General features: G+C 34.4%; 1 protein-coding gene across 16 annotated transcripts in view; it reads left to right on the forward strand.

Moving 5' to 3' along the window:
• LOC138318481 (spectrin beta chain-like) overlaps positions 1–25,518 on the forward strand; it is a 29,025-nt gene extending 3,507 nt beyond the window's left edge. For 2 of the 16 annotated variants that reach the window (XM_069260861.1, XM_069260865.1), the window contains 23 exons: positions 1,189–1,361; positions 1,653–1,743; positions 2,080–2,226; positions 2,566–2,829; positions 3,880–4,010; positions 4,409–4,595; positions 5,023–5,055; positions 6,341–6,541; positions 6,882–7,090; positions 7,416–7,620; positions 8,080–8,343; positions 8,664–9,019; positions 9,358–9,496; positions 9,799–9,883; positions 10,300–10,391; positions 10,609–10,713; positions 11,360–11,487; positions 11,785–11,903; positions 15,003–15,125; positions 16,129–16,254; positions 22,534–22,627; positions 23,196–23,403; positions 23,759–25,518. In XM_069260861.1, coding sequence (XP_069116962.1) covers positions 1,189–1,361; positions 1,653–1,743; positions 2,080–2,226; positions 2,566–2,829; positions 3,880–4,010; positions 4,409–4,595; positions 5,023–5,055; positions 6,341–6,541; positions 6,882–7,090; positions 7,416–7,620; positions 8,080–8,343; positions 8,664–9,019; positions 9,358–9,496; positions 9,799–9,883; positions 10,300–10,391; positions 10,609–10,713; positions 11,360–11,487; positions 11,785–11,903; positions 15,003–15,125; positions 16,129–16,254; positions 22,534–22,627; positions 23,196–23,403; positions 23,759–23,914 — 3,636 coding nt within the window. In that variant the 3' untranslated portion in view covers positions 23,915–25,518. Of the gene's footprint in view, positions 1–1,188; positions 1,362–1,652; positions 1,744–2,079; positions 2,227–2,565; positions 2,830–3,879; positions 4,011–4,408; positions 4,596–5,022; positions 5,056–6,340; positions 6,542–6,881; positions 7,091–7,415; positions 7,621–8,079; positions 8,344–8,663; positions 9,020–9,357; positions 9,497–9,798; positions 9,884–10,299; positions 10,392–10,608; positions 10,714–11,359; positions 11,488–11,784; positions 11,904–12,712; positions 12,758–13,378; positions 13,430–13,716; positions 13,741–15,002; positions 15,126–16,128; positions 16,255–18,239; positions 18,324–22,533; positions 22,628–23,195; positions 23,404–23,758 lie in introns of all 16 variants that reach the window. The other 14 variants (XM_069260874.1, XM_069260869.1, XM_069260862.1 and 11 more) reach the window with 14 other exon arrangements.

Here is a 25,518-nt window from a genome sequence, read left to right on the forward strand (position 1 = left end):
CAGGTACTAGCCTCGTCACATGTCGATGTTGTTACACAGATAAGATGGCCCCACACGTCCACCTATAACCACTATTAATCGTATTACTAGTAAACTGACACACATAATTTTGGCACTCTAATTTATTATTCTAATGTAATCCGCCTTCACATTGTTTAATGCACAAATATTTAAAATGATGAAACAGTCCTGATTAGAAGAAATGTTTTTTTTTTTTTTTTTTTTTGTCATTTTCTCTATGGACTGAAATTATTTGGTAAAAGGTATTATTTCTTGTTCAAGCATTCTTTATTTCTAATAGATCCATTTAGGGTACCCTTTGCTATACATGCATTCCTGTGGCCTTCCCATTTGAGCTCCCTCAATCGAACCGCTTTGTTTCCATTTAGGGAAGGGTACCTAGCAATTTGACTTCTACTAGTAGAGAATTTGAGATTAGATCATAAACATTGCTTTACCACATCATACTGATGTAATGTTTTTGAAATCTGCTAAAACTGTCTGTAATCCTGGGTTTAATTCCTTAGGAATAATACGAGAATGATATTGTACTTTTGAGTTCATGTTATCTTCAGGAATGCTATGTTGAGAATATTATTTTCTTGGTTCAATGCCACAAGGGATGCAATATACTCCACCTATAATCCTTTATCATAGGCGACAATTTGAAAACAAGTGTTTGAGTGTGTATAGGTTACATGAGTCATTGAGTGTTGTCGGTTGGTGGTGTGTATATTTAGACAGTATAATTATAGAACTAAACGACTGCCAGAGTCGTCCTGGTCTAACTCTGCTGGTACCGTCACACAATTACTGGGTTTGGAGAAGTGCCAGACACACAGCCTCCTACAAACAGTAGTGTCTAGGATATTGTTTCTGTTGGCCATTCACCTGATCATATTGTCATCTGTTTAAAATAGAGGAATTTTTCTACATGCTAGGCATTTCTTGGCAAATTATCACAGGAAATTGTCGAAAGTTTTTATCAGGACCAGGAACTTTGCTCAATATCAGTTAAAGATTTTTTAAATTTTTTGTGAGATTGAAAAGTTACCAGGTGATATATCTGGAAGGATTACAGGCCGTTGTGTTAGGAAAAAAATGACCAATGCCCATTTTGTATTATGGATATGTAGATTGGTCAATTTTGAGATGACCAGTTGATATGATGGACGTGTATTTTGACAGAACACACTGGAGGCTGCCGAGAACCTCATCAAAGCTCACGAGGCATTCATCACCACTACAGATGCCAACGATGAGAAGATCAACGCTGTATTACAGTTTGCTAACCGTCTCATCGAGGACAACCACTATGCTGCTGATAAAATTCACAAAAAGGCCGAGAACATCAATGAAAGGTGAGCCAAATCTAAACCACATCTCTAGTTCAACAAAGTTTGAGGATTTGTCCTTTTCATTTGAATTTTATCAAAATATTTCACTAAATGTTACTGTTTGTAGCTATATTTATTAATGTGTATGATAACATGATGTCATCACTATGTTCACTTTCATGACATCATGTAACATCTGACAATATCCAACAGAATGGAGGTACATTGTAAGCTCCACTAACTTAGCTACATATGGAAAGTTTTCTTAAGATTTGTTTCTTTTATAGATGATACAAGTTTATTTTTAAATTACAGACGTGATGTGAATCGCCAGCGTGTCTACGAACAGTTAGAGCGTCTCAAAGACCAGTTACTGTTACAACAGTTCTTACAGGAATGTGACGAGGTAAGGCATATTGATACAAATTGATATCTTAAATACATTTTAACTACAAAATAGGAAAGAATAGTATTGCTAAAAATCTTCTACAGAAAATAAAATTCTACTAAGTGATATATATATTAAATAAAGTTCAGAAGCTCCTATCTTTTAAATTCCAATTTGTTTTCAAAGATTTTCAATGTTATTTCAAGTTGTAAGAATATACAAATGTATGATATTTCATAAATGAGAAATGGAAAAGACACGAGTAACTTCGATTACCCGACATTGGAAATTATTGCTGATTAAGGTATTTAAATTGGTGTTATTGTTCTGATGAAGATAATTTCTTGTTTCTAGCTGAGAGACTGGCTCCACGACAAAATGGCAGCAGCTCAGGATGAAACCTACAGAGATGCCAAAAATCTACACAGTAAATATCTTCGTCATCAGGCCTTTGAGCGTGAGATCGCTGCTAACAAAGAACGTCTTCAACATCTTATGGAGGTAGGCATAATTATAGTACCAATGGATCTGTGGATTGTTTAAAATAGAAATTTAAGAAAAATTGTGGGGGAAAATTGTCAACATGTGGTCAAACTTTAATAGATTTCTTTTTATTTAGAAAGTGTGGGAATGTTGCCATTATTTTGGGAGGTAAATGCTTGAATTAGGAAAGAAAAAGAACGAATTTAGGAGAATATGGCAGAAATCTAATTGTTATATCAATTGAGAATATCCATTCAGCATTGAGAATGATGCTTTGTATTGGCCCACGAAACACTCCAGAAAACTCTGGACTCCAGAAGACTCATGTCCTATCAATTGTATGATTGCATGTTATAGTCTGGAGAAACACTGCTGAAGGAAAAACCCGAAACTCGCGAACAGATAGAACCAATTCTGGCCAGTCTGTCAGAGCAGTGGGACGAACTGGAAACCACGACCAAGTCCAAGGCCGAGCGTCTGTTTGATACCAACAGGGCAGTCCTTTACCAACAGAGCTGTGATGACATCGATGGATGGATCAACCAGCTGGAGACTCAGATCATATCCGAGGAGAGCGCGAAGGATCTCACCACGGTCAATCTTCTAATGCAGAAACAGAGTGTAAGTTACATAAGTGAATCAGAGGCTAGAAATAAATAATATCTCGTAAGGTTGCATTGCAATGTTAAAAGTGCTACTACAAAGGTGTGAGTGGTCATTAATCACACGAGTCATTAAGAGTGTGCCAGGTCTAGGAGATCGGGAGAGCACTCAGAGAAAAACCACCAATCTACAGTTGGTGCCTGGCGACTGCCCCATATGGGTTTTGAACCAGCGGTAATACAAAGTACTATAAAAGTTTTTACTAAACACAATATGGTGTTGCTTGCTATAAATACAACTCTTTCAATAGTAGAGAATAAAAGTGTTGTTGGTAGTTTTTGAACTCAGGCTTCTAAGGATTTGGTTGAAAGGTTTATCATGTTGATATGTCAGTATTTTTTTTCATGACTACAAATTTTGGTTCTATATAAAGATTTATGTCTGGTTTATTGAGACCAGTTCCTAGTGATCTGGAGACAGTAGACATTAATTCCTTCAGTGGTTCTTGATAAGTTGAAGTGTTTGCATGAAAGTTGTCTCTCCCATTGATCCAAAGGCATGTTGATGACTCAGACGTTGTTTTGTGGTAATTTAATTTCTTTTCATGTGTTGATATTTTACCGTGGGCATGTTTGACGAGATTTCAATGGCCTGGTCATTAGCCTTCAATCCTTCCCATAATTTTGACATTGACAGCTCTTGAGCGGTTAAGCACCAACATGCTTGATAACAACGATGCTCTGTACTCTTGAAAGATGCGGAGAATCAAAATAGAATACAGTGATGTTTTGATTGGCCAGTAATATGTGGAAGATAATTTCCTGAATCAAAATGAAGCCGTAATGTAAAATTTATTTGGTTCCGCTGTTAGAAGTTACATGTATAATTTTTTAGACAGAAACATGCCTGTAGCCACCGTTTTTTATCTGGTGGGGATCTTTAATGAATTTGTCTTCAACATGTTTGTGGATACTTAATGCTTGTAATCCACCATTTTAGCAACTGCTTAGCAGAAAGTTTCAACTAGATTTTAATATCATTGGAATGTTTTGATTTTTTCCCTTCCAGCAACTTGAGACGCAAATGAAGATGAAAGAACAGCAGGTAACAGAGTTAGACGAGCAGGCCATCATCTTACGACGTGTCGATCCTAAACAGGAGGCTGTTATAGAAGCTAGGAAGGCAGCTGTAGCCGAGAGGTAGGGTCTCTAGGCATTGTAATCATTTGATTTAACTTTGATTGCTTCTTTAACCTTCAACCTATATTGATAAAAGATATATATATATGTATATATAATGTGAACAATGTGGTCACCATTGTAATGCAGACATCATTTTCCATTCAATGAATTTAAAGAATGATTTTACAAAAATTACAAATTCACTAAATTATTGTGAAAAATCATTTTGTGACAAAAAACATTATTAGAAAATGATTTTTATATTTCTAATTAGTTAGATATGAAATGATGTGTTGGTATGATATGCAATATTAATTAATATCACAATTTGTCTTTTTCTCCCTGATACAGATATATATGAAGACTATCCATGATCAGAGTTTTAATTTGATAAAAAACTAAAATTTTCATTTTAGGTTTGCCCACATCCAACAACCTCTGGTGAAGCGAAGAAACGAGCTTGAAAAGGTTAAACGTATTCATCAATTCATTCGTGATGTTGAAGATGAAAAGCTCTGGATAGATGAAAAAATGCCTATCGCTATGTCTAACAATTTTGGAAACAGTCTCCTTAGCAACCAGCTGTTAACAAAGAAAAATCAGGTAGGTTTTGATATTTCTTGATGAAGTCTGCTTCATATAAAGGTTTCTTAACTCATGAGTGGAAGAGCTAAGTGATCAATTTAGGTTAAAAATAGACTTAATTCAACTCTTTAGATAAAAAGATTCTGTTTCAGTCCGGTTGGAATTAAAGAGTATTGGAATTTCATCCTGTTGTCTAAAATACTGTTTATCGTGATAGATATAAATATTACCACGACATATAATTATCAATATCAACATTTACCATGGAAACACAATGGGGGATCTTAATAGATCAAAGTTTATAAATTTTTCAGAAATTCAGAAGAATTATTTTTGAAGGGGTTTAGCCATTGAGTGGTTTTATTGGCTTCAAGATTGATAAGATTATTGATAGGTACTGGATAAATTTGAGGATTGTGTTTCACTGAATTTTATCTGGTCACAGCCACCAACAAACCGAGGCAGTGGACGTCATTTTGTACGTAAGATACACCGCTGTATAAGGAGAATTCATGTAGATTCATGTATATATATATATATATATATATCTGTATGTACCACCACATCGCTGTGTACAGCACATGTTGAGGAATAATATCTTCTGGAGACAGATGTCATCATTGTACACAAACTACTAACTCATGCCTTATTTAGCATTTAACATTTTATATAGCCAAGGCAGCCATGGAAAGACTTCATAATGACAAAATTAGTATTAAATTGAAACACGTAATTGGTTTTGATGGCATACCTTCTTTGTTAAAAACTCAGAAAAATTAAAGCTGTACTTATCAGGGAAACAGGGGTGGAGAAAAAATGATGCAGCTGTTCAAGATAATATCTGAAAAAATTGAAGCTTTTCATGAAAAGAAATTTTTGAGAAATTTTTCACCCTATGTTAGATGTGCTACCTTATTTAATTGTATAGGCTGTTTTTCCACCCATGAAATCGTATAACAGATGCTGTACCATCACTTCAAAAGGATTCGAGATATACAATATATGTTTACAATAGTATCGAAACTCGACAATAAAAGGGAAGTTTAATGGATAAGTAATGAGATATAGAGCGAAGATAGCCGAGACAAAATCTTGAATCCTTTTATGTCAGCACAAAATGTACCACCTATTCTTATTTCAGAATCATATGCATCCATTTACAAGATCATTTGGTTTGGGTTTTAACATGCATTCTGATTGCTGTAGATTTTCAGCATGGGTTGGATAAAGACTTGCTGGATGTTGAAAATTCATTGATGCCTTATTTTTGGAATCAACTATATACATGTAATTCATATTTCAAAATAGCCAGCCTATTAGCCAAGAGTTGAAATTTACAGAATATTACTAACCTTCAGAAAAAGTAATATCTTCATCATCAGTTTCATTTAAACAATTTATCACCTATATACAACTGTATTTATCTAACATTAAAACCACATTACCGCATTTTGACTGATGATTATATATTGAATTTATTTTTTGCAAAAATCTTTGGCCAAGTAATGTCTTGATTTAATATAATTAAAAATGTATTTATTATCATATTTCAGTATTTGTCCTGATTTACATTATCTTAAGTTTGTTGATGCTTCATATAATTTCTGATGGAGCTTGTCAGAAATATTTCATTAGTGTTGGCCAATTTCTGCAAAAATGATGCCTCATTTATAAGTGTTATATTCTAAATATAATTTTTATGGCATATTTATTAATGTTTTGAAAATACTGTTGATATATAAGTTATCTCCCCTTGTTTGCAGTCTCTACAAACGGAGATAGAGAACCATGAACCCAGAATTATGTCAGTGGTAGAAGTGGGACAGACACTCATTGCGGAGGAACACCCACAATCCGAGGAGTTTAAGGCACTCATCGATGATCTCCTCAAGCGATGGAAAGACCTCAACGACGCAGTGGAGAAACGCAAAGACAGGCTAAATCTCTCAGATATTGCACAACAGGTAAGAGTTCCTGAACAAAGGTGTCTGTAAAGACAATCTTCAATGGAAATAGGCTAAAACATGATACTGCATGATATAAATTTATATATTGGGAATGAGAATGAAAATTTGTCAAGAATAGGTAAGGGCATTATTATCACTAAGATAATGTAAATCTCTGGTAGAAGACACTGAGCATGAAACGATACAAATTTAAAACTTCTTTCTCTGCTGCTTTTTGAATTTTTTTCCAATAGTCCAAAATAGTTTGATTATATGTTTGAAATTGTAAATTGATATAGTAAGCAACTTCTTGATGCTTAATATTAATCCTTGAATGTATTTCCATCTGTCTGTCTAGTACTATTACGATGCGTCTGAGGCCGAGGCCTGGATGAGTGAACAGGAACTGTACATGATGGGAGATGAGCGTGCCAAGGACGAGATCGGCGCTCAGAACTTCATGAAGAAACACCAGGCTCTGGAGAACGCTGTGGAGGACTACGCTGACGTGGTCCGACAGCTGGGAGAGAGGAGTAGGAACCTCATAGAAACAGAACACCCAGAAAGGTAAATAGCTCATTGTGTGATGCCACATCACTTCCATTGTCAGTGTCTGTTCACAAGTCTAGTCCAAATGATAGCATGCCCATAATGCTGAAACTTAATGATATCCAGCTTTCATCAATATCAAGATCAATTTAGTTGGTACCAGGGTTCCAGAATTACTCCTTTTCCTTTAATGGTGAGTTTATATAAAATTTAAAAGATAAATGATTTATGTGTTGATCAGTTAATCGTTTTACATGATCTTTACAGCTAAGTATCATTTACAAATCTGCCATCCGGGGTTTGTTCCTGTGTAGTTAAACAAATTGCCTGTTTGTAATTTCAGTGACCAGATAGCAGTCAGACAGTCCCAAGTTGACAAACTATATGCTGGTCTCAAAGACTTGTCACATGAAAGGAAGAGTAAACTGGAGGAAGTTCTCAAACTGTACGTGTTACAGAGAGAGATCGATGACATCATGCAATGGATAGCTGAACGAGAACTAGTGGCTGGCTCACATGAACTCGGACAAGACTTTGAACATGTATCTGTAAGTAAAACCAGAGGTATAAAAGCCAATCTGTGTGTTCAAATAGATGCTGGATTGTTTGTAGATTATTGTTAAGAAATGGTGCAAGTTTATGAATTCTTATAGGATTAGAAAACAGGCAAATTTAATGAATTCGAATTGAATATTGTTAAAAAACGAGGAAAGTTAATGCATTCTGATTGAATATTATTATTGTTAAGAATCTGGGAAAGTTAATAAATTCTGATAGAATATTGTTCAGAAACAGGGAAAGTTAATAAATTCTGAAAGAATATTGTTCAGAAACAGGGAAAGTTAATAAATTCTGGAAAGTACGAATAATAAATTCTGGTAACTTGTTCAAGGTCAAGACAACTTTGTTCAGGTTGAGATAAATAGACTATAAGTATGTTATACTAACTTATAAAATAGACTATAAGTATGTTATACTAACTTATTCCTTGTTTATTTGATGTACAGATGCTGAAGGAAAGATTCAAGGAATTCGCTCGCGATACAGAAAGCATAGGAACAGAAAGAGTGTCAGCAGCAAATGAAAATTGTGATCAGTTAATAGCTGTAGAACATTCTGATGCCGCTGCAATTGCGGAATGGAAAGACAATTTGAATGAAGCGTGGAATGATTTATTAGAACTTATTGATACAAGAACACAAATGCTTCAAGCTTCTTGGGAACTACATAAATTTTACTCTGAATGTAAAGACACACTTGAAAGAATTGTGGTAAGTTGTCATTTCTATAGCCTGGACTGGAGTAAGATGATGTAGAGCAGGCTGGAGGTGAGGGAGTCAAGTGAAATTCCGAGAAATTTAGACGAAGGGTATCCGCTGAATAATTTTAAATTTTCAATGATATATTGAAATTCAGATATGTTCCATTCGATGGAAATAATGAATCACTAATTAGCTGAAATGTAATTATATTGATTGTAGTCAATTATTTCTTGTACATTTCTCATAGCTTTCCTCTTCAATGTAAAAGCAATACCTGCATATGTATTTTTGGTAAGCGGAGCAAGCATTTCTTTAATTCTATTTTACAGGAAAAACAGAACCATATTCCAGAGGAACTTGGAAGAGATGCTCAAAGTGTTGCAGCCTTACAAAGAAAACACGCTAACTTTGAAAACGATCTTGTTACACTCGGTGCCAATGTACAAGCGGTTCAGGAGGAATCCGTACGGTTACAAGCAGGTTATGCTGGTGACCGGTGTCTCGAGATCCAGAACAGAGAACGTGAGGTTGTCGAAGCGTGGAAGAACCTCCACTTCCGTGTACAGTCACGCAAGGCTGACCTTGCTGATGCCAGCGATCTTTACCGCTTCCTTATGATGGTCAGAGATCTCATACACTGGATGGACGACATCAATAGGCAAATGAAAACACAAGAGAAACCCAGGTAAGTTGTTATTGTCAAAAATTATAATCAGTATCAAAATTGTAGTAATTATAGTCTGTATCGAAGTCTGAACAAGAGTTATGATAAGTAGAGAAAATTAAGTTATGATTTAAAAAGGTTATCAAAAATTTAATTTATATAAAGATATATTCATTGTCATGATAACTTCTACAACTGTTCAGATTTATAAGGTTTGGTCAGGTTAAGATATAAAGAAAGCATAAAATACAAAAGTACTTCCCGAAGTCAAATGAATGACTGGATAAGTTCAGATTTTGTTACTGGAATCCAGTTACAACGGTATATTATTTGTAGTTACAATGGTAAATTATTTGTAGGGATGTATCCGGGGTGGAACTTCTTATGAACAATCATCAGAGTCTCAAGGCTGAGATCGATGCCCGTGAAGAAAACTTTGCCATCTGTATCAACTTAGGAAAAGATTTATTGGAAAGGAATGGATTCCGAGTGGAGGAAGTAAGTCCAATATGATGAGTTATATATTTCAAATCTGATGGTCAGATTCATTAGTTGATTAGTTTTTTTTTATCTCATTTATCCCTGGAAATCCACAATGAAATATTTCACCCATTGAATCAGAAGAGTTCAAATGTGTCTCCAGGGGTAAATGAGTTACAGGAACTCTTAGTACATATTTCATCAAAGTTAGGTTGTAATTTGAAGTTGCTTGAGATTGCTATCTGTAGATATCTTAATTTCAGTTATGTAGGCATGAGTATTATGGTCAATATTTTGAATGCTTCTATTTGTCCTTACAGGTACGAGAGAAGTTAATACAGGTGACGACCCAGCGACAGGACATGACGGACCAATGGGAAGAAAGATGGGAGCACTTACAGCTCAGTAAGTAAACCCGACCCTAAATCTCTACAAGGTGTAAACCAGTCCTTCATAGGATAATTCTGACACGACTAGAAACAAATCACATCTTATGATTGTGTAAAACAATAATTGTCATGATGAAATGGTCATCTTTTAAGTGGTTCCCAATTTGATAGTATACTATCAATAATTATGTGACCCCTTACTGGTCTGTCACTGTTTTTTTATGGCCTTAACTTCCTGGGTACCCTAGGTAACTGGGGAAAATCTTCATTAGAGATTGTTACCTCTAATACCCCAGCATTATAAGCTGTTGGATTTGATATTGTACTCTTATAGTTAGAATAAACATTGTGAATTTTGCTTTCATTAAAAAATACAATTGTATGAGTTTGTTTGACAATGTCAATGAAATGTAACACTATCTATTTTTACAGTCCTGGAAGTGTACCAGTTTGCCCGAGATGCCGCTGTCGCGGAGTCATGGCTGTTAGCACAAGAATCTTACCTACAGAATCCAGACTTTGGCGTAAGTATATTCTAAGTGACAATTATTCTCTAAAGAAACTTTTCTCAAAGACAAACACAGGAGTTTCTACCTCATCATTTTAACTGGTTTTTTTTCTAGCCACAGAATTATTTGAATCATGATTGTCATGCTTTATAGTTTAAAGTGAAGAGATTGTGATGTATAGATTCATAAGTTATAACAACCTATGTAAATTATTATCTTCTCTATCTTTCAGGATACATTAGATGCTGTTGAAAACTTAATAAAGAAACATGAAGCATTTGAAAAATCAGCTTCAACGCAAGAAGAACGGTTTATTGCTTTAGAAAAATTAACATCAGTAAGTATTGTCACAATTGATGAAAGCAGGTGAAGGAATACAGTTTGTAATAAGATATAAAAAAAAAACTATCTTTATTGACATCCACATAACAAGATATAAAAAAAACCTGTCTTTATTGACATCCACATAACAAGATATAAAAAAACCTGTCTTTATTGACATCCACATAACAAGATATAAAAAAAAACTATCTTTATTGACATCCACATAACAAGATATAAAAAAAACTATCTTTATTGACATCCACATAACAAGATATAAAAAAAACTATCTTTATTGACATCCACATAACAAGATATAAAAAAAACTATCTTTATTGACATCCACATAACAAGATATAAAAAAAACTATCTTTATTGACATCCACATAACAAGATATAAAAAAAACTATCTTTACTGACACCCACATAACAAAGAAGTTTTTAATCATATTTAGGCACAGTTATAGATGAATATAGCCTGGAGATTAAGTGATTTCATAATTTTCATTTTGGACAAAAGGACTATTGTAAATGTTTCTTTCCCAGTTGTTATAGGAACCAATACCTTCCAATAGACTACATCCATCAATGTAACATGTATGTAAGATATTCATGATTTATAGAAAGTTGGTTTAGTAAACCTGTACTGATTTTGTTAACAGTTTGAAATGAGAACCAAAGAAAAGCGTGAGGCAGAACAATATAAGAGTGAACATCCAGAAGAAGTAGCAAAAGAAAAGGAAGAACGTAGGAGAAAATTGATTGAAGAATTCTTACCCCCAGAACAACCGTAAGTTCAGTGTTCTTAAATTGATGAGGTAGAATGAAGGATGAAATGGTACATTTCTAAAATTGCAAGATATTTGTCCAAGATCTCATTCAAATTGTTCAAGCTATTATATGGAACAGCTTATTTTGACAATTTTTTACAATGATAAAACTTCAGAAATCCAAATAGAGGACTGTATTAAATGTTTGATACTTATTCTTTCATTCAGTATTACTATCTGTTGTATGACAGACCTTCATACAGTTCTTACATGTATTGTGATAGCCTGGAGTATTGTTACACTGTCCATTGTTACAGACCTACCCCAGAGCCAGAACCAGAAGTCCCAGTACAGACAGATGTTGTGGACGGAGACCAGCCCGCTGTCGAGGAGGGACAAGTCACTGCTGAAGCTGAACCAGTTGCCGAGGCTGCAGGTTTGTTTCCTTGTACAGTTTTACAGACGTCCATTGTTGTGGTCAGATGTCCACTGTGTAAACACATTTATTTCAGCATTAGAGTGACTCTTAACATATTCAAAATAGATATGTGTGTCAGTATTAATCTAAAGCATGTTACAGAAAACTTTAATTTCTGTAGTTCAAATAATAAATGTTGTAGTTTTCTAATACCTGTAGACATTATGTTTAATTACTGTTTTAGTTTATTTTCTTGCCTTCCGTTACATTAAATTTACTTTAACATTCTTGATGTTGTAACATTTGTGTGCATTATACATAGAAAATATGATTTATATATCAGTTTTGGACAAAATGCAAGAAATAGGATTCCTTATCTTGTATTTAGTAAAACTAACCCTGTAGCGTTTTCTATATATCTAATAACACACATCAGTATTTTGGAACTATATTTGCATTAATGAATGATGAACTAAACTATTATATATCTATATAAAGCTTAAACGTACATATTACTACTGTATTGGCTTGCTGAATTGTAAATATATCAATTTATGTAATGCATCCCCAGTATCATACAAACCATACTGTATCCCATAGAATTTTAAACAAAATATTTCCCCCTTACAACTTACAACAGCAACTTTTAACCTGCAAGTATCAAATTGTGAACATCACTTTTCCCTGCAAGTATTTCAATGTATTTATAACTTTGAATATCTTTGGGGGTTAGAGTCAAACAACGACATGCTACCATAATTGTGATTATGAGGCTGTCTGCCTGAGTGTCATTGTCGCATGTTGCTGACTGTGTGTTGTGTCCGCAGGTCCGTCTGGGCGGTCGACCTTGCCAAGGTCAAAAGGAGTCAAAGGTGAATAGCATCCCCTCGTTACTGTGTGGGAGTGTGTCGTAGTTCATACTGACTAGTAACCATCTTGTATAGCTATCCCAGCTAACTACATGGCATGTACATATAGTCCAACAAAACCTAGGAACCTTGTTGTATAGATATATATTGCATGGTCAAATCTACTAGGATACCGTAAAATAATTATAGGAACCTTGCCCTGCAAAGAAAATTTCATGGTCAGATCTGCTAGAAATACCCTAAATGGTGGAATCTTGTCCATAAAATATATTGCATGGTCAAATCTACAAATTAATATTGTAATAAAACAATATACATTTGATCCTTTCCTCCCGTCCAGACAGAATCCTCCATCATGTTTTGTTGATTTCTTCTTTAAAAGTTTTAATTTACAACATTGCAGTCATCTTCATTCAAATCATATGCTGAAGAAAATTTGAATATAGACTGAGCATTAAATGGCCAATCAATAACAATTTGGATTGTAATGATATAGAAATAAAAACTATGTAATGACATAACAATAGAAATTATATTCTGTTGAACTGTAAAATTTGTAAGTGATATTGTTTAAAAAAAAATGCAATCCCTGCAACAACTTTAATTGGTCAATATCTGTGACAGGCGTAGTGATTGGACCATCGACTCTACCCCGTTCTCGGGGACAAAAGAAAGGTGACTCTCTCTTCCCCATTGGGTGTGAGCTTCCTTGTCTCCATGACCTTCAGGCATGGCACCATGATTTAGTGGTGCTCCCTGTTTTCATATAGCATGAAATCTGTTGAGTTTGGATCAGAGAAGAATTTCTGCAGCCAATGGGTTGGTGCCTGGTGGCTAACGGGCATAATTTCTGAAACATTTTGATCTAAGTAAAACAAGCTTTAGCAAAAACATGGAATAATGCTATATATTAACCATTTCGTAATATCTGTTAAAAATAACTTTTGTTATTACTATTTCAGAAGACTTTGAATATGATGAATTCAGTACGTACTGTTTACTCTAACACGCTCTAACTTTATAACTTCATTGTTTAAAATTTTAGGGAAAAGGATTTAATAATTATTAACAGTTTGTAACCCATAAAATAGAAATCAGATTGTCTTCATTCCTTCAACACTTCAATAATCAACAAAATCCATATAAATACTTAAAACCATTATTCTATGCTATACATTATGAAAGAAATGTGACAATTCTGAATTTTTGTTATGGGCAACATTTTGTTAATTACTAAACTATTACTAATGTTACCTAATTAATATATTAATTGTTATCTAATTAGTTACTAACCCTATTTCTTGCATTTGTTGTTTAGAAATCACTAAGACTTTTCTTATGTTGCCTAAACATGTGTGAAGTTTGTTTAAGTCAGCTGTATCAAAGGCTAGCAGTGTTTTCTTTGTTGAATTTCGGAACGGAAGAATTTAATCTTTTAACATATTTTAAAGGTTACGGAGTGGAATTTTGTGATTTGATGTGCTTGTAAATTAATGAATGTTTAAAACAAACTAAGGAAACTTCATATTTTAAGTTTCTTGAGAAGAGAAACAAAGCAAACACATACAATATATGAATTAAAATGAAGTAAAACAAATTTTATCTTTTATACAGCTGTTATCTTTTATAACTTGAAATATTAAATGCTGTTTGACATGAATGATTTACTTATCCATTTGCAGCATTAAATGTCTCCTTCCTTATTTCTCAGCACATTGTATACCAACAGGATACTACCATATCTATGATGTAATATATTACATACTATAGAAATAGTTTTTATCGTTCACTTGTGACATATAATTGGTTGAAAGAATTTAAAAAAAAACACTGAAATTTGAACAGAAAATACATCTTTGACAATTGAATATCAAGGGATATTAAGTGAAGTTTGTTTACCCCAAATAGGAAAATAAGCAACTAATTTGCTCATCTGACCTCAGGGGAAAAGGCTTGCTCCTGAGAATGGCATTCTGTCTTATATATTATAGAGTTATCTGCCCTTGAGGGTAAGTTTTGATTGTTATAATATTATCATGTTTGTGGGCAAAATTTTGTCTTATCTCTAAAAGATAAAACTTACTACGTTATGCTAACCTACATACAAGGTCATAATCAATGTCGAGCCACAAGAGAAGATAACTCTGTAATTACAGAATATCCAGTGGTGTCCTGTTGGTGTACGTGTCCTGGTGTTGGTGTAACTGTTTAGTTTTTAGTTGGCATGTTGTTTTGTGTTTTGTCACAGTAGAAAGACAGGCCGTAATAACTCCTGATCAGGAGGAGATAACTCATGCTGAGCCGTCAGCAGACGAGTCTCGTGCAGACAGAGCCCAACTATCGCCGGAGGATAGAGGGGCAGCACAACAAAGTATGTCTAACAGCATTACTATCTCATCACAAACTTGTCCAGTCATTCATTACATCATGTAGATTCTACAGTGTCCAGTTTTACATCACAGCCATCAGAAGAAAAAAAACGAAGAAAAAAAAAACCGGCACAGCTGTCACTTTTGCCTTAACGGTCTGAATTTGACCACATAGGATTCTTCAGGGGGCTCCTATTTCCACTCATGTTAAATTCCTCATTTACTTTTATACTGACCAACAAGCATTATGAAAATTAGTTGTTATGTATTGTTTATTTGTTATGCAATTATTTTTGAAAATATTTAAATCTTCTTTTTGATCTTCAAATTTAAAAGCAAAAATTTGAGTTTAGATAAATAAAGATGATTCAGACTTTTATATGGCACAAATGTAAAGCTGGAACCTCTTAATTTGCTCCTCCCAACACTTTTTAAAAATGGAAAAGGGTTTCTTCTAACAGTCAATTAGAATTTCTATACTATAAAGTAGAGAGTGTCTTTATCTGCTCAAAACTTTTGATATCAGTTCTATATACCTAGGTAGTGAGTAACTTATTTCATTTAAAAAAAATGATAAAGAACATGTTTTTCAATCAGTCATAAATTATCAACCAGATTTCATGTTAGAAGCATCTATCTGTGACAAACAATTGCATTATGTTGTAAAGTATGACGATTTGTGTATAAATGTTTTTTGCATGAGGTTGCTTTTTTAGCCTGATATTTTTGTCACTATTTGCCTGTAATTTAATTTGCAAAATATTAGTTTTTTGCACAGCATAAAAGATTTGTTTTTAATGCACAGTAGCTTTGCTTTAAATCTGATTATTGTCCAGAGTATGTGATCAGTATTTTTTTTGCTTGATTTTGCAAGCTATTATTTGTAGATACAGTATTTTCAGGTACAGGACATGAGTTACGTATGGACTATCCATGTATTTGTAAGGTTGGAAACACATGTTTCTCTTTCATCTGTTAAGAGTATGGAGTATGTTGCACTTTCAGTAGGAATTGAACGACTGAGCTCTGAGCCACGTTCTAGACCAGGGCGAAATAAGCGACAACTTGAGCCGAGCCGTCGCAATAATGAGCCAAACCGTCGCTATAATGACAGTCCTCGTCAGTCTAGAGGTGACAACAGATGACGCTTGTGTAGTAGACTTGTATTCTACCTAACTCTGTAGCCAGCATCATATCATCCATCTTAAAAATTTTAACCCATTTTCTCATCTTTTTAATCAGCTGATTAACTCTGTATTAATTTGTTTAAATGCATTATTTTATGGGTGAATTGTGGTTACATACAGTTTAGATGTTAAAAGTAAAACTTTGTTAACAAAAACCAATTGGTCTCTACACCATTTATTGCCAGAATGTGATTCAATTTTAACTTTACTGTACCACTGATGTTGGATAAGGCTGCAATATGGTACTTTGTTTTGAATATAAATTTTTTTTTTTGAATTTGGCTAGAATTTTAAATTATCAATTTTCAATTTGAGTCCTATATCTGCATGAAAACCAAAGAAGAAAAAACAACCTGAATTATGATGTTCACAGGTAGAAGTATAAAGTTTGATGGATGTGGAGATAACAAAGTTCTGCTGTGTTAAATAATGGAGGTGTGTGGGTGTGATGTTAGCCTGTTAATCATTATAACTACAGAAAGGGTGATAGGAGCTGCTCCATATTACACGGAGAGAAGTTTTATATGAATGTTACAGGCCTGTAGGGGGATAATGAGATGCTGTAGTAACTAGGCACTCTGATAGATCTTTGATAGTTTTACCAGAAAAAAATGTGTTACAGATAAAACAGAATGGTTTTACTTAACTTGGTATTGCTTCAACTCAAACACCATTAATTAGTTACTGCTGTAGCTCAAACAGAACCAAAGCTTTTGACTTTATTATGGAACATTCCATGTTCAACCTTTATCTGAAGTGAACTGGTCCATGCCTGAGTTACCCCCTACAGTTCTGTAGCTATGATAACTAGTTTGGAGTCGGGGTGAGATGTGTATAGGGGCCTGTATGATGTGTTCTATCAGGATGTGATTGTGCACGATGAACATGTCTACTATATGTAAGTGTTGGTGTGAAAGTTTGTAAAGATGGCAATTCTATATTGTGAATTTCAAGAGTGAGAAAGATCAGTGTGCATATGAAATTTTTTTTTTATCATCAAACCTTTTAGTTTGCTTTTGCTTTCATTTTTATAGCAATTTCAAAACATTTTGTAGACATTCATGTATACAAACTTCACTGTATTATCTATTTTTACAATTTTAGCCACAGCGACTAAACCCAACATACATTTATTTTGTTTCAACATTTATTGACCACTTACTAATGCAACAAAGCTTGTATTTGTCTCCGCTATCAGGCATTCATTGCTCGGTGAAGGTTACACTCGGAATCTCTGCTATCAGGCATTCATTGCTCGGTGAAGGTTACACTCGGAATCTTCGCTATCAGGCATTCATTGCTCGGTGAAGGTTACACTCGGAAATCTTTCGTATTGGTATTGGTCTAAGTTGTGGACAAGTTTTATGGGTAAATCTGAAAACTTAGGATTATATGAAGATTCATTTGTACAGACTTAATCCTCCAGTTGATGTTTTTTGGAAAGGTTTACAGTTGGTAATTTTTCTCTTTGGTTTGAATACGTCATGTTTTGAATCCTGTGGTAATGGTGATAAGAAAAGTTTAGGTCAGCTGTACTGCATTTGGATAAAAAAAAAGTCTAGCATTTTTATTGTCTTAAAAATTGATGGAAAATATGTAGAATAGACTCTGTGTTTTGGTGGTATTCATTCACAACATACTGGCTAATAACTTTGTTTAGAATTATCTGCTGCTTTATTGGTATTTATCTGGTACCAGTTATAATAGCTACCTTATGTTGAAATATACCGGTATTCACTGCTTTAATTGGTAGTGGTGTAGTTATGTAAGGCAAGCTTGGGTCTACTGATGCATGTTAAGCACTCTACAAGGTAGGTTATCCACATGCGCCCAGCCCTGCACGGGAGTTGGTGGCTTCTTGTAGTGTAGTGGTGTATATATACAGGGGAGATCACTCTCATCTGATATATTTCCATTTCTGCATTAAAGAGAGGAGGTCTCGATCCAAATCACCGTTTAGAAAACTATTCTCTCGTAAACGTCCAGATGATGAATCCGGAGATCCATTCTCAGGTAAATCTAGATTATAGTGTCAAGTAAAATGGTGTGGTTAAGATGAGACATCTTTGCAAATAGCCTGGACTTAGATAAGTTTTGTTTACAATATTTTTTAAAAAGTTTTTCAAATAATTTTTAGAATGGGAAACGATACCTTGAACATTTGAGAGAATTTTAGAGAATGAGAGAAAAGAACAATTGGTGGTGTATAAATGAGAGATAATTTGGTGATTGGTGTCAAATCTTACTTGGATGTGTTCTAAGACTTGACTGATATATATAGTGTAATTGGATGTTGTGTGTATGAGCAAGTTGATATATTGGTGAAGGTGTGAGAGAGAGTTGGTGATATATATAGTGTAATTGGATGTTGTGTGTATGAGCAAGTTGATATATTGGTGAAGGTGTGAGAGAGAGTTGGTGATATATATAGTGTAATTGGACGTTGTGTGTATGAGCAGGTTGATATATTGGTGAAGGTGTGAGAGAGAGAGTTGGTTGGTGTGATTAAAAGAGTGTTTGCATTAATAATATGTCATTAAAGGTGATAAAAACAGAACGGATATGGAAAATGAGATAATACGCTAGAAACATTTGTAATGCCTATCTAAACATATACCAGTTTGATATTTACTTATATTTTGTCTCTAAATAGTAAAATTAATGAAAGCAATCTTCACATCTTTTCGACGACATATTTTTTTCTATGACTTACCTCCCTTGAGTTCCGATGAGTTGTGACGTCATCTGAGACAATCAACTACAGGAAGCCGGTGTGCCGATCGCGGAACTGTCAACATGCATGTGCATTTTAGCCACATGTCTTAGTACTTACGGAAATACACACGGAGAAAAATATGTTATATTTCGACTTATTGGGTAGCGTGATTTATCCCCTACATAATGACACATTATTGACGTTATAACCTATGAAATGACGTCACTACATGTAAATAATGATGTCATTAATGTCGCGGGTACATATGTCATGTGGCTTATGGTGTGCCAGGGGTTAAACCACGAATGAATAAGTAGTTCTTTCCTATTCAGTCCACCCTGGAGTAATACGACTGTGCATGTATGTAATTTATAGTTTACACATAAAATTAACCGAGGAGTTTTGATATACATAGAATCTACTGGTAATTTTATGAGCGAAATAAGATCGTAGCGAAAATGGACAATTATTGGGGCCCACCTCTTTAGACCTACGTTTTGATAGAAAATCATCTGTTACAAACATATGGAGACATGAAAAATACATGCAGATTAAAAGAAAAAAATCAATAATTTATAAGTTGTGTCCTTTTGCCCCCCATTTTCCTCGACTGAAATGTTCTCAAAATGCGCATTAAAAATAAAAGAGGTCCTTCTGCACATTTTTCATACTTCATTTTAGGGATTTTCATATTTATTTTGGGTTACACAACAATGTGCCGGTGGTGTGAAACAGGTATGTTCAGATCTAGTCCGCTAAACCTGCTCATATCATTAGGCTTTTTTAATTTTTTTTTTTGCCTAATATATAGGGGGAAAAAAGCCTAATAATATAGGCAGGTTTAGCGGACTAGTTCAGATCGAGCAGGGTTGCATAATGATATGACGACATTCACAGTTATCATTATTTAATTGCAGGAATTTAAATTCGAAAAATTACCATGTTAAGAACGCTCTAAAGTCATCAAAATACATCGTAAAACTCATCTCAGCAATCATAAATACATTTAGTAATATTTTTCCTTCTCGGGGGAGACCTTAGGACCCCCAAAAAACAAAATATCTCGCCTTAAGCCCTCGTAAAATCATCAAAATACATCGTGAAACTCATATCTCAGTCATTCTAAATTGTAATATCTTTATCAGGGTCTCCCCCGAACCCCCAAAACACCACAATGCTCGCAAATTTGGCCAATTTTAGTACTCATTAAGTTCCTGTTATATTCTACATAGTACACTTGCGTATATATATGTAGAATGCGAATTTTACCGATTTATTTTATTTAGACCCCTAGATCGTCTCATAATGGTCAATAGGCTATCTAGTGTGCTGTGGTCTGTGCGTATTCTGTACTTTTAAAATTTACTAAGGTCGACAGGTTTCTTATTTCCAAAACTCCGCACGGTTAGAAAATATAATGAAGCGGTCTTGTAAATGATTTGTGTTTTATAAGAAATATATGTTGTTTCATGGTCCTGTGTTAGTTGAACTATTACATGTGTATCTTGTCCACGAGTACATGTCATCCATATTAGGTCATTGTATCTAGTTTCTGTGTTTTGTGTCCCGTCTTTTTTATCGGCCGTGCGTGTATTGTTACTACTGTACATGTTATTCTATTTCGTACACATCCGTAAAACTCATTATAGAACTTTAAGAAAATAAATAAGTCTAGCCCTTTCTGTGCGGTGTTCTGAAAGATTAAGCTTTAAATAGGAAATATAGAGGTGTGCAGTACGTACATAAGGCGGGATAGGGGCACGTTTATCGCGATATGATAGGGTTTTGGATAGGGTATGAGGGATGGCGTTTTTTTTTTATAAACATGTAGCATGTAGTCTCATTGTAATTTGGGTCCATTTTCTTGTAAAGTTATATTTCTTCTTGTTGGTTTAACTTTAAAGTCTATGTTTTGAGTTTTAAGTTACAGACAAAAGTCAAGCGCAACCCCCTTGAACCTGAGTCAGTGTCACACACACGTACACGGTGTCAAATGGCTTTTAAAGATGCTCCACCGCCGACAGAGCATAAATGATATTCACCATTTGAACAATAATTGGTGTTTAATCGTGTATATATATGTCTAATTAACACAAACAATAATATAGAATAATTTTTTTTCGCCTTTGGTGCATGCGCAATCAGTACTTCATTCCATATAGGATATAGTAACACGGATTTTTTTCGGGATGCAATTAATTATATTTCATGTTTTTTAACTTGAAGTAAAATTAGAAGCTCACAAACTGTTCAATGGTGGTAATGGTGTAAAGTAAGTAACTTTTGTAACTGAAGAAAAATACTAAATCGTCTGCTCCTGTTTTTGATAGTTAAAATTTACCATTTGTCAGCGGCGGAGCATCTTTAACATACTGAACATAACAATTTTATAGCCCAGAATATGACGATAGGAATGAGTAAGCTATCGTTTTTATTATATCATTGTATGTTATAGATTATATATTATATACGGATTCATTTCCACTATTCAATATAGCAACTACACGTAGCGCGACTGTTTTAAATATCTATAATCGCCAATACCGCAACACTGCCCCATTGAGTTTCCCGGCTCTTGTCACAGCTGTTGGTCTCAGATGACGTCACGAATCTACGGCCACCTGGTGATATCAGGGGCGATAAGCGATGCGATCGTTCTAGACAAGGGTCGTTGTGGACTTCGTTTCAAGCACATTTTATGGAAATTACGTCAAATACAACCTGTATTTTTTGTTGGAAATCATAAAGTGCACCACAATAAACAAATATCAACACAAAAATAGCATATTTAAAATCTGTTTTTTATCACCTTTAATATATGTTAATCAGCCTTTTAATTATTCTGGCTCAAGGTTTCCAAAATGAATTCAGTGTAAAGAAAATAAATCAATCTAAAAATCCCCCATACAGTTAGAATGTGTCTTGCACTTTAAGTGCTTCTACACAAAAAAAGCAGTACATACATTTCTGTTTGAAAGAATAACCTCATACCACATATTTACAGTAGTATGAAATAAAATTTTAAAAAGTATGGATCTCTATGAAAGCTTGAGCCAGAACTGTATCTATGGAAAGGTACAAGGATTATATTTAATGTTGATTATATATATACAGAAATGTATTGTAGTAACCTCTGATGTGATTTATACATCTGGAAGGTCTGTAGAGCTACTGGATCATCTCCAGGGTCCACCTAGACAATCACCTAGATAATCCTTTTGTCTCCCTATACTACAGCTAGACGTTTTAGATTTCAATAGAGCTTTATGAATAAGTGACTTGATCATGGATATTTCTTTAAATATTTAATTTTTGATTTCTTGCCAACAGAAAAGAAATAAGAAATCTATGAAAGTGATAAAATTTTACATACTGATCTAATGTTTGTAAGATTCATGAATATTTGTTTGTTTTAAAGTGTCTTAGGACACAGTTAATAGTTTGATGTACAGTTAGATGTAAGAAGTTTGAGTGTTCTGAAACTGATTATGGTATTTATCATTGCAGCTCAACCTTCAACAAGTACAGAGAATGTCCACCATGAAGGAATGTTGACAAGGAAACATGAATGGAAGAATGATGAGGAAAAAGCTACAAACAGGTACAGTTACTGTACACATTTACACTAGCACTAACAGAGTTATCTGCCCTTTTCGGGTAGGTATTGATTATGACGTCATGTTTTATTGTGACATCATGTTTTTGCAAGTGCAATGTCACACTTTTCTGAGAAAAGGAATTTCGCTCATAAAACAAAGACGTCACAATGGATACCTACCCACAAGTAATTCTGTTATATACAAAGACAGAATACATGAGCTCGGTTGAAGAATTCTGCAGAGAAATAAATATTTTGCCTTGTGACTTCAGAACTATTGTTAATTATTCCATAATCAAAATTTGTTTTAGATTATAAGAAAAAGGAGGGGAAAAAAAGATTTAAAAAAAGGAATATTACATATGACCTTCATGTCCCTGTCATGAAATTAAAAGACATTGTCACGTTCTTGTTGTACCACATTCCAATTTTAAATGGAGACATTGATGTGTTACAGACATTTCTATTTTGTGTAAAGAGTTTAGGTAATGTTAATAAGATAAAAGTTGAAGTAATGCTAATAAGATAAAGTTGAAGTAATGCTAATACTAACATGATTTTATTTGACCAGGTCTTGGGACAAGATATATGTAGTGGTGTATGGTAATACCTTGACCTGCTACAAGGACAAGAAGAAGCAGGATCGTATCCACCACGATCCTATACTGAGTCTGGCTAGTGCCAACTGTGGCAAGGCCACCGACTACACCAAACGGCCACATGTGTTCCGTATTAAACTCGCTACTGGTGGCGAGTTTCTCTTCCAAGCTAAAGATGAGGTAGGTTTTATACTCTTTGATGGAAACCTGTATTAAGTTTTCCTTCCTTATGCGACGTATTTATATGCAAGAAATTATGATTTTCAAAATGAAAAACGGTGATTTTTCATTAGATGAAGGTAAAAAGAAATGATAATGATGATGTTCAAATTTGAGTGATCATGGTTTATCTTCAAGTATCGTTCAGAATTTTACTTTTGGTATCGTTATTGCATTACTCAACTGACGAGAGAGAGAGAGAGATAAAAAAGAAACGTCCATAAAAAACATGGTTGTATCAATGTGTTAAGTTTTCTTATGCATTAATAATTTATCTGCGTGAAATCTGATATCTGTTTACAATGTATTTATTTAGGCCGAGATGGAGACCTGGATTTCACAGATAGGCCTTGTCACTGGTACAGAACCCGTGAGTGCTAGTGGTCGCTCTCAAACGTTGCCAGCTAAAATGGAAGGATCCACAGATAAAGAACACAAAAAGAAAGGATTCTTCACGTTAAAGAAGAAATAAATGTCAAAATAAAGGAGCTCTATAATCAAGACAAGAACAAAGTTTTCCTGGAATGCTTTGGATGGAATCTCTTGTGTTTTAGCTGTGGTAGCTGGAGCGGGGTCACTGGGTACAGAGGGACATTCCTAATAATAGGATCACTGACCAGTGGTCAGTTAAAAAAACATGATCAGAATAAATCTTAATAAATTTTTCCTCTTTCATCTTTTTTCTCTACGTTGGCATTTATTATCTAGAAAGGAGTTCATTCGCCTTATCGCTACTACAGTGAAATTGTTCCACCTTTTTCCAAGTGTTTTTTCATGCATCAAGATATGAACCTCATGGCGGCTTCCGTGTTGCATAATACATCGCTTCATCACTTCATCATATTGTGTTCATTGTCAAGGTTCTTATATAGCTTCTCAATGTGTCCTTTAAGTATTCGCCTCGTTAACGGACTAAGGAAAACTGATGTTCCAGATAATGTGGGAATTATACGCAAATATGAATATATCCCATCTGTGACCAGTGACTTTCGCGTCATTGCATTCCATCTATGCAAGTTAATCAATCCTACGACTGCCTGTAAGGTGTATGTCGTCTGGTAATGTAATACGACCAAATCTTAAACGTGTGAGAAGAAAGGACAAAAAAGATCAGCATACTGTCTGCGCACTGTTCTGAATCTTCAGAATGGATGGAATCTATGGCTACTAGTTTGGGTTGTATTTAGAATTATAGATCCCTGTGAATTTTGTTTTGTTCTGACTATCACCACAGCTATTTTGCTAGTTTTATGAAAATTGCTAGTAGCGCAGGTTGGTGACAACTGTGCAGTGTTGTATGATGATGTCTGGGTCGAGTGGTTGTCTCCCTTGATCACGAGTCATCGCGTAACTTCTACCAAGTGTACGGGGACAAAGTGCATTATAATACATGTATATCATCCACTTTATGTTTTCTCACCATTAACCAAGTGATATCCGTGTCATTTTTAAACGTACTTGTCAGTTGTAGGCCTTAAATGTGAAATAGGATGTAGAAAATATTTTGATTTTAAAATGCCCAGATCCCGCTTTGCTATGTTAATGTCCAATAGTTTTTGCCTTTTATTTGCCATGTAGTTAATGTACTGCACCTCTAAGTCAGTTTGTAGTTTGTACAGAATATCCCGTGCTTGTTAATACTGGTATATAATTATTTTCTCTCTGTTAAATTAATTGCCCTATTATACCAGATGTATTTAAAGATGTTTACTGTTGTTGTGCAAAAGATATATAGTGCAGCTAGTGTCGTACTTTGTCAACAGTTTACACTTATAATAAACTTACATAGAATGTAAAAATCAATAATCAATTTTTCCCTGATGAACACGACCAAGATAATGTGCTGCTCTGTAAATTTTTTTTTAATTTGTACCAATTTTCACCCTGTAATTTCTCGCCTTGTGGGTAGTGTGTTACACGTATGGTGGTGACTGTCGTCTACATACGGTTAACATTCACGCCATTGCCATCTGTCACTGTGCTTGTTCATGCCGATCTCTCCAGGGGATTCAGCATCAAATGGGGTTTGTATTGCTTAAATCATGAAAAGAACAATAATAAATCTCTAAATACTGA

The sequence above is a fragment of the Argopecten irradians genome, chromosome 3 (genome assembly GCF_041381155.1).
Source record: "Argopecten irradians isolate NY chromosome 3, Ai_NY, whole genome shotgun sequence".
NCBI classification, from domain to species: Eukaryota; Metazoa; Mollusca; class Bivalvia; order Pectinida; family Pectinidae; genus Argopecten; species Argopecten irradians.